At 36.3% G+C, this 9,779-nt stretch overlaps 3 protein-coding genes across 3 annotated transcripts; all 3 read left to right on the forward strand.

The window, feature by feature from the left end:
• Positions 1–224: 224 nt before the first annotated feature.
• EV154DRAFT_541993 (kinase-like domain-containing protein) lies at positions 225–2,449 on the forward strand. Its single transcript, XM_051604498.1, has 4 exons — positions 225–527; positions 581–691; positions 749–894; positions 960–2,449. Exons 1-4 carry the CDS (start codon positions 287–289, stop codon positions 2,253–2,255), a joined length of 1,794 nt encoding a protein of 597 aa, XP_051462039.1. The 5' UTR covers positions 225–286; the 3' UTR covers positions 2,256–2,449.
• Positions 2,450–3,219: 770 nt separating this feature from the next.
• EV154DRAFT_436611 (major facilitator superfamily domain-containing protein) lies at positions 3,220–4,930 on the forward strand. Its single transcript, XM_051596827.1, has 2 exons — positions 3,220–3,520; positions 3,585–4,930. The coding sequence occupies exons 1-2, from the start codon at positions 3,237–3,239 to the stop codon at positions 4,762–4,764; spliced, it is 1,464 nt and encodes a 487-aa protein (XP_051462040.1). The 5' UTR covers positions 3,220–3,236; the 3' UTR covers positions 4,765–4,930.
• A 3,509-nt stretch (positions 4,931–8,439) lies between these two features.
• EV154DRAFT_457785 (uncharacterized protein) lies at positions 8,440–9,234 on the forward strand (the record flags this gene model as incomplete). The annotated part of the gene is made up of 1 exon (XM_051597421.1): positions 8,440–9,234. One exon carries the CDS (start codon positions 8,440–8,442, stop codon positions 9,232–9,234), a length of 795 nt encoding a protein of 264 aa, XP_051462041.1.
• Positions 9,235–9,779: the final 545 nt, after the last annotated feature.

Below are 9,779 nucleotides of genomic sequence, written 5' to 3' on the forward strand. Positions count from 1 at the left end.
AAAGAGAGAAAGAAAAACAAAGAGAAAAACTAAAAAGAGGGAGTTTATGTAACAGGATGGGAGCGAAATAAAGGGACCCTTTTACTACTTGTAGCTCTTTCTTTTGAACCTTACAGCAAAAACAACACGTGTGTGTGAGTGTATGTGTTCTTTAAAGCCCGTCACTTTAAAAATTATTTTTATCTGACAAAAAATCATTTTTTTTTTTTTGGGTATTCTTTAATGGACAACACATCTTAAATAATACACTCAGTACAATAGCCTTCTGTTATACGTTTTTAATATAATGACTAGCTCTTACCATATAAGACAGTCAAGACAGCCAGGTTCTTTATCTCATTCAGTTGACACGAGCTATTTAAAATCAACGCCGTGTAATAATTATAATAATAATGGCACTCTCGAAGGTTCTTCCTTCGACAGTACACGTACTGATCTTAGTGCAAACAGTAGAGACGTCATTATTGGGGAACAATGGCTTGTGCTGGGTAGAATTGGTGAAGGCTCTTTTGGAGAAGTATTTGAAGGTAACTGTTTATTTCTTTATCCTGCCACATGTCTTAACTTGCTTATATTATAGCGGAAGATATTGTAACTGGAAGACATTATGCTATTAAAAGAGAGCCTCTCAAGATGCATCACCCTCAAATTAAACACGAAAGTATTATTTACGATGCCTTGGCTGGAGGACGTAAGTTTTTTTTTTCTCACTGTATTCTCGAGTTTTAATCTAACCCAACTAGTTTAGCGGGAATACCTCAATGCCATTGGCATGGTCAGCACGAAGGCTTTGACTGTATTGTTATTGATTTACTAGGACCCAATTTGAATCAGCTGAGAGAAGTCACTAAAAGCTTTCCTATCGAAGTGGTTGTAGACTTTGGCTGTCAAATGGTAAAAAAAAAAAAAAACAAAAATCATGCAATTTTAAGAGGCTAATGAATTAGTGATGTTACCAGTTGGCGATTCTAGAACATATTCATAAGCGTGGATTAGTTTACAGGGATGTAAAACCCGATAACTTTTTGTTTTCGGCCAAGTGTTACTTGCCCGAAGTTGAAATGATTGAAATTCCTGATGATCATGGTATGCCTCATATTAAATATGTTCAACCACCTTGTGAAGAAGTCTTTAGGAAATGGAATGAACCCCATCCTAAATTATACGTGGTGGATTTTGGCTTGACTACGTGGTGGCGGAATCCCGCAACCGATAAACCTTATCCCGAGGCAAAAAAGAGCATCAAGAATAAAACAGGTACGGCCAGATATGCCTCGCTCAATGTCCATCGTGGTAAACCTCATGCTCGTCGCGATGATATTGAAAGTTTGGGTTATTTATTACTCGATCTGATTTTTGGTACTTTACCTTGGACTGGTATTCAAGCACGTAATTCTCGGGCTGGCTGGGATAGAATGCGTCAAATCAAGGAAGACACCTTTATGAGTGACCTCTGTGCTGGTTTGCCTCAAGGTTTTTTGGAATTCATTGAGCTTGCTCGGAAGATCAAATTTGCAGAAGAGCCGAATTATGAATTGTTACATCAATTCCTTGAAGGCTCTATCAATCAAGGCAGATATTCTTCTATTGTTAAATCCCCTTTTGGTGGACATACGGAACGTAAATGGACTCAAGACATTGATAAAGATTCAACACCGCTGACTCGCGAAGATATGCCGAAACCTAATGTAAATACGCGTAATCAGTATGAGCCTCATCATTATACACCACCCCGACAAAGAAAATCTTCTTACAGTCTTCCCAAGCATGGAGACAATGGTGTTTTTGCTATGGATGATTTGGTAACGAACTTACCGCATGTACAAGAACCTGCTCCTAGACCCCAATTCGGCTCTCCAACACCACGTAATACTGGAAATCAGCATGCTTCCAAGACAAGAGGAAATAGTAATGGTATCAACATCAACTATAACAATAATCGACGCGCTAGTCGAGAATATGGACGTAGTAATAATCCTCATGAACCTCCCATCACCTCGGGACCTTCTTCATTCCAAAAACTCATCATAAAAACGAGAAAGAAGCAAAAGCGGGTTGGATGGAATTCGCATAAACACGATGATGCACCATGGATACCTGCAACGGATTGGGATCCAAAGCCTGTAGAGACGCACGATATGATGGATTCTCATGCTGCTTGGGGAGATAATAAAGTTGGTGATAACAAACCTACTTGGGGTATTGAGGAGGAAGAAGGTTCTTGGGCTGCTAAAGTGGATAAGCCTTGGGAATAACCCTTATTTTTTTGTTATAATTCTTATTTTCTTTTTTCTGTAAATATTTTGATCTGTTTAGTGTCATAAATACACTTTTTCTTTTTTCTTTATTTTTTTTTTTTTTCGTTCTTTTTTTTTTTTTCATTGGTTCATTCATCATTTAAAAATAAAATAAAAACATCTCCAGCAAGATTATTTAGTACTCCTGGGAGAAAAAAGTTAGGTAATCGATCCAATGAACAGAATCCCGTGACGGGAAATACCTCCCCAGTGTATCACGGACTTCAAATGCCTATAATATTTGCCTTGTTAGACGTATGACAAGAGTAACATACGCTATCTGGAGTATTTAAAGAGAAAATATATCATTTGTATGATACTTGTCAGACAGAGTAGGCACAAAACTATGCATATAAGAATGAGTATTCCCTTTGTTTCGGCTGGAATGAAAGTGTACCACCCAAAATGTCGTGTAACTCGATCCACTACCCTGAGTATTTGGGGAAAATTCCGTTAATACCGTCTTCTTCCAACCCCATTATTTTGCCTTATTTGTATAAAACTATTTTTTTTTTCTTGTTTGTGTTTTTGGTGTTATTATTGGCTTTTGGGAAAATTAAATTGCAAGGGAAAAAAAGGTTTCCCAATTAGACAGAGAGTCTCCCTTTCTGGTACATACCACATTCACGTTACTATAATTTCCATTTGTACACCAAGACTTGCTTATAAATGTATGATAAAAACTTTTGCTGGGTAATTCATGAAAACCCAAAAAATAAAATAAAGGTAGTAACCTATTGCACATCAATTTTGGTACTCAGGTTCAAAACCTTTTTGTTTCCCGTTCTCGACGGGATATGAATCCATTGGAGTATATTCTGCGGGGAAATGTGGGGAAGAAAACTCAAAAATATCATCAGACATGGGGTATCAATATAAAAGGGCAGATCAATTCGCCCTGTAATTTATTTGTTTATATCATATTATATTTTTCAGAAAATGAATGAACAAGATATCATCAAGCCCAATGTTGAAACTGTCAGCATTGAGAACACTAAGGCCGATGATTTAGCTCATGTTGCCAATGCTGCAGAGGTCGAGAGAAGTTTGATCAAGACTTTGGATCGTCGTCTTATGGTCTGGGCATTCTTTGGTTACTTTGCAAACGGTATGGACAGAAACAACATGCCTAATGCATACACTACCGGTCTTAGCGATGATTTAAAACTTGTCGGTGATCAATTTAATTGGGCTATTACCATGTTCTTCATTGGTTACATTGTGTAAGCTTACATAATATTTTCTGCAAAAGTAATTGTTGTACTCATTTCTTAACATAAATAATAGCTTACAAATTCCCGCTAATTACATCATTACTAAAGTGCGTCCCAGTATCATGTTACCTTTGGTCGTCTTCACTTGGGGTGCTATTGTCTGTTTCATGGCCTTGGTCAAGAATGTCCAAGGGCTCTACGGTCTTCGTATCTGTCTTGGTTTTGCCGAAGCTGCTTTCTATCCTGGTATTGTTTTCTTGCTCGGCTCTTGGTACACTAAAGAAGAATTAGGTACACGTACTGCTATCTTTGTTGCTGGTTCCCAAGTTTCTGGTGCTTTCAGTGGTCTCATCTCTGGCGCCATCGCAACTGGTTTGGATGGTACTCATGGTATGCGTGGTTGGAAATGGCTCTTTATTATCGAAGGTCTTATCGCTGTTGTTATTGGTATCGTTGGTTTCTTTGTTCTTCCTGATTTCCCTGATAACACCCGCTTCATTACTGGTAGTGCTCGTGAAGTTGCCGTCATTCGTTTGGAACGTCAAGGTAGAAGTGGTGCTGTGTCTGGCTTAAACATGCAAACTTTCCGTAACTTGTTTACTACACCCTTCATTTACTTGTTCACATTCATGTTTATTTGTATGCAAATGGGTATGGGTTTCTTGCAAAATTTCCCCATTATTCTTAAATCCATTGGATACCAAGCTGATTTTGCTAATTACATGATGGTGCCTATTTGGATCTGGGTTGGTATTGTTGTTGTCGCTCAAGGTTATCTTTCCGATAAATTCGGTCATCGTGCTTACCATATCTTGGCTGGTGCTCTCTATACTTTTGTTTGGTATACCATTTTAGTGGCCGTCAGAGGTGGTAATGTACCCACCGTCCTTTTGTTCATCAGTGCTTACATGATCCCTCCTGTCTTTGGTATCTCTCCCATCATGATGACTTGGGCAAACGAAATTTATTCTTGTGACAGAGAATCTCGTGCTTTGGCAATTGCTATTATCAATTCTTTGGGTAATTTGGCTCCCAATTTCATCAACGTTAAGGTCTGGAGTGTTGTCGATGCCCCCAACTACCGTCTCGGTAAGATTGTTACCATGTCCATGACAGCTGCTATGATTGTCATGTGCTTCGGTGCCTTTATCCTCCAAAAGAAGAAGATCATGATTCCTAAAGCTTCCCAACGTGTCATTGACGAAGAAATGGATAAAAAGAAGACCCATATCACTCAGGAAGATGAGTTTTAAGTCGATCCCTTTATCATAATTTTATTTTCATTCCTCTCCTTTCCTCTCTCCCTTTGTAACATATTTTTCTATCCTCTCTACATGCGTAATTTGTATTTTTATTTTAATTTTTCCTTCTCTCTTTAGCATTTTTATCAATTATTAAACTTTATTTTTCTTATTTTTTAAACCTGCTTGTCAAGTCATACAAGTAATATACTAATGTTTATTGGAATAAATAGGGAATGTGTTTCTTTTGGTCCCAAAAACGCTTTGGCACTTATAAGGCAAGTGCCCCGTGTATTAAGCTGAAGACACAGCCTATAAACACTGATTGTTATAGGCATAAGCGTAGGCTTGTGGCTGTTTTGACGATCGACTGTATTGTTTTAACGAAAAACATATTTTCGGGGAAAATGTGCGCGCGAACGGCAGCTTCATGACCATATAATTCGTTTTGGTCCCCAACGTCTATGACGTCCACAATCAGTGAAAACATAACCGCTTTTCTCGAAACGATCTGATCAAAAATGATCTTTTAACATTTTCCTGTCAAAGTAAACTCTCTGGATATTAAACTTTTACTAAAATAATGCCATACTCAAAATGCGCAAAAAAATTAGGCACATCTTTTGATGTGTTTTGCAAAAAATTTTGAATATGTAGAAAAAAAAACTTTGCCTAACAAAAACTATTTTGTTAATTATGCACTAAATATGATTTTTTTAATAATAAAACTGCTCTAAAAACAACACCATTGTAAACGTCATTAAATTTGGGCTATATTTATTACAAATACTTTTCATCAAACCTACAGGAAGGGTATTTAAAAGGTGCATTTGTAAAATTTGGGATTTTCCTCGAGGTATACCCTTTGTGTTTTGGCCGATTTTAGGCCTTTTAAAAAAAAATTCAAAATCAAAATTTAATGATCCAATATGATATTTTAGGTAATTCTGACCATTTTTTTAGCTTGAAAGAACGTACAGGGACGAAGGTTTATTACATAAAAAATTCAATTCAAAACAGCCTGTTAAGCGAAAAAAAAAAGGAGCAAGAAAGACTTGAAGATCAAGCCATTAGAAAAAGTATCATATTTTTAAGATGAGAATCTGATATGCCTTAAGTTTGATGAGATGTGTAATGTAACCATATTCTAAGGAATAAAAAGACTGTGTTAAAGAACAAATGTATAAATTAAAGAGTAATAAGATCTACCTTTCTTCCTTTCGGTATATCCTGAGCGAATAAGTTAATTACAAAGTACATGTTAATAAAGTAAAGAGCCATGTGAAGATCATTTATAAAGGCTTACAAAAAGTTGATTTTCAATAAAAGTACAGAGTAGATTCTAAAATAATCCTATCGAGTTTTTAGTATCGTTATCGTTTGCTCTGTTTGAAGACTTTGTTACTTAGCAGCACCAATAGACAACGGTAAATACCAAAGAGAAACTGTCGTATTTGGGTACGATTCACTAAAGAATAATTAAGCAAATCGTTTAAATAAATAAACTATGAAATTAAAACAACCTTTGATGTTGTATACCATTATACGCTTGTATACTGCTATACAACTTCTCCTACTACGAGTACATACTTCTATATTAAAAATTGCATGATTGGCCTAAATACGATATACGAATGACAGTTGGATACAGAATGCTATACCGCTGAGTTACGATATCACCAATCGAGAAGAGAAACTTCTCAGATCAATCAAGAATTATAAGAAAGAGAAACTTAATATTAGTAGTTCTCTCAATGGATTAGCTACCCAGAGAGAGAATAGAACAGCTATTAATATAAATGGTTCATTTACTTATATATTGATATAATTATACTGCTGATAAAGAGTATAAAGAAATAGTGTAAGAATTAATGGATACCTAGCTTCTACAACCAAATATACAAATATCGATAAGACATTTTATATTTGGGATCGTAATTTATTCATTACAAAGATAATGAATAAATGATCAACTATTATGTTCTATTGCCAATTACACTTGACAAACAAGTATGCATCTTTTACAGTAACCGTTGCATGATCTGATAAATAAGTGTCTCGTAATACTAAAGATTTATTAGAATACTCATGCTCCCGATCCACTGATATGGGACAACGTTAATTGGAAACAATTCTAGCGAGTAGTATCCATTTAACCTAAGGCGGGAAACAAAGTATAGATCTATTCCAAAACCAGAAAGGTTGATCATCATTAAAACTCAGGAGAGTTGTGCAATATAATAAGGATCAATTATTTCATAGCAGCAGAGTTCTTTTAAGTCTATTTTTACCTCCAATAAAGATATACTTTTATCTCATTAATTTCCAATTGTATCAATTTTGTCAAATACCACAGAAACTTTGAAAAATCAATACGTGAAAGAAAAAGAGGAGTAAAATAAATTCGCATTCAACAAATAAACAACTTGCATCTATTTCCTTTTTTTTCCATTTTTTGTTTCGATTTGTAATCGCAAAAATGTCCTCCCAGTTTTCATCTTTCCGCCTAAACGAACCTTCAACACAGTGCCCCATTTGCAAGAAATATTTCTCCAATCCATCGAATACGAATCGCCATTTAGACTTAGCACACATCTCACGTCTTTGGCAGTAAGATTTTTGTTGTGACTTTAAAATTTATATATATTAATATCCATTTGATAGTGACACAGACACTGATGATTATGATATGACAAATGATGTTCCCGCTGTCGAATCTTCTAACGACATGGTCGAATTAGAAGATGGGTCTAGTTATTTTGATGATAATGACAATCATGACAATCATGATGTTTTTGAAGAAAATGATCTGGTTGACAGCGCCAGTCAACCACATGAAGAACCAGCTCATACTTCAGCCTTCCATGCCAATCCATTTTATCCATTCAAAAATGAAATGGAACTTAAATGCTTAATGTTTTTCTAAGGCTCTCAGGACAGATTTTCGCAAAGAATCGTTAAAAAAACATTACGTTTGATTCGATCTCTTATCGAAATATCGCATAAAGAAAGAGACGTAATCCAGAATCGACCGCAAGGATTCGATACTATCAAAAACGTACCATCTGACGAACGTATCTGCAAAAGTCATTCCGAAAGACGAAAGTTCCCTCGTCTTGAGGTGAATAATTTTGCTGTTCCCAAGGGTGATGGTTCGACCGTCGATCTGACGTACATCAAAACATCGAATCATCTGCGTTTGTTAATGGCGAACCCTACCAAGGTCTCTATTTTGAATTCATTGCCGGATTATTGCCCAAACAAGAGAAACACACTCAATCAAGGCTTCAAATGGAAGGAATGCCCATTATTCCAGTCCCCTATGGTTCCAAAAAAAGTGAGCAGAAATTCAAATGATTTTTGGTTAGGGGATTATAGTGATTAACTCTTCTGGCTCAACACATATTATTTCAAAATTCTTTACCTTCGAAGGGCAAATTTTTATTGAAGCATATGCTATAGCTTGATCATAACACCTTTTTGGCTATCCTTACTTTGGAAAAGAATACCATGTCTATATCAAGTGTTTCATTCGTCTTATCTCTTTTGGAACTAATTGACATGTATCTACTCGCATCGATGAATATCGTCAGCAACACTGATCAGGTTGTACGAACCCACTCAAGACAATTAAATGGGTTCCATCAAGGATTTATTAACTACTGCCTTTCCGAACGAGATAAAGCTATGGATGACCCTTCAACAAGGAGACATACGAAAGTTCGAATTGTCCCAATTTCTTTGTTCTCTGACGATACCAGTGGAAATAGATCCAAGAAATGGAATTGTTTTGATATTTGGACCATGAACATATCGGCACTTCCTTTAAAAATAAGCAATGAATACGAAAACCATTTTTTCATTTGTACAAGTAATCATAAAATAACGGCAATGGAAATGATAGAACCCTTGACGAATGATTTGTACAACTTGGAAAAGGGGATGGTTATGTACGATTCCCAATTCGAGCAAAATGTTTTCGTAATTCCGCTAGTTTTATGTATCTGTGGTGATAATGTACGTCAGGCCGAAATTGCTCTTCACAAAGGATCTAGGGCCACCCATCCTTGTAGATTCTGTTACTGGCAGTCGGACCCATCAAAACCTGTGGATGCTAATGGACAACCACTATCATTGCATTACAGTGCATCTGTTTTTTCTGCACCTTCTCGTACACTCCAAGACTATAAAGACTTTGCGACTTTGCGATATCAACAAAGACCGGAGCCTGTTTTTCTTCCAAACAGGGGACGTCCTCGGGCAAGGATTGCATTTGAAAGCGATTGGAGCAAACTTGGATTTAAGTTTACCGGCGGTGAGCATTTGTTAAACTTGGATGCCATCGATCTTTCAAAGGATCTACCTGTGGAGATACTTCACACGTTGTTACTGGGAATGACAAAATATTGTTTCATAATTTTGTATGATCACTTAATGGATAATAATCATATCGACTCATTGACAGATCTATTCCGCAATTAGAACGCAAAAGCTTTACACCGTAACTTGACATCATCATTGAAAAACTTTCGCTCATTTGTCGGTAGAGACTACAAGATCATGGTACAGCTACTTCCTTCGTTGCGTCTGGATAATCCTAGATTATATCCTAGCCAAACAGTTTTCGAATCAATTTCAATTGCTTCAACACGTTAGCATCACTTTCGTCTCTCATATACATGGAAAAAATTGATAATTTCGAACAATATAAAAATATGTTAGTCGTTTTAGTAACAGAGACAATAGCGGCTATGGATAATCTTCAGCATACATCAATACAAAATTCACACGGTAGATCAGCAAATTCTGGACAAACTCCCCTAGCAAAAATGAAATTCTCATCATTATGTAACAGACTAAAAGCACACTTGCTAGTCCATTTATCAGACGATGTAGAAAGATTTTCTGGTGGTCCTCACACTGAGGCTGAACGTTGTGAACAGCAACACAAGTTTATGCCAGAGCTACTATGCCATACTAATCGCCATAATGGTTCAAGAGATATAGCATTAAGATTTTCGGAAGAA

The sequence above is a fragment of the Mucor mucedo genome (assembly GCF_025094135.1).
Source record: "Mucor mucedo strain NRRL 3635 chromosome Unknown EV154scaffold_10, whole genome shotgun sequence".
In the NCBI taxonomy this organism is placed as follows: Eukaryota; Fungi; Mucoromycota; class Mucoromycetes; order Mucorales; family Mucoraceae; genus Mucor; species Mucor mucedo.

Bases quoted from the DNA above. Each gene is read 5' to 3' on its own strand.
- EV154DRAFT_541993 (XM_051604498.1), top strand. From the start codon at position 287: ATGACTAGCTCTTACCATATAAGACAGTCAAGACAGCCAGGTTCTTTA. The intron at 528-580 runs GTAACTGTTTAT...CTTATATTATAG, and splicing joins TTTTGGAGAAGTATTTGAAG to CGGAAGATATTGTAACTGGA. The intron at 692-748 runs GTAAGTTTTTTT...CAACTAGTTTAG, and splicing joins CGATGCCTTGGCTGGAGGAC to CGGGAATACCTCAATGCCAT.
- EV154DRAFT_436611 (XM_051596827.1), top strand. From the start codon at position 3,237: ATGAATGAACAAGATATCATCAAGCCCAATGTTGAAACTGTCAGCATT. The intron at 3,521-3,584 runs GTAAGCTTACAT...CATAAATAATAG, and splicing joins TTCTTCATTGGTTACATTGT to CTTACAAATTCCCGCTAATT.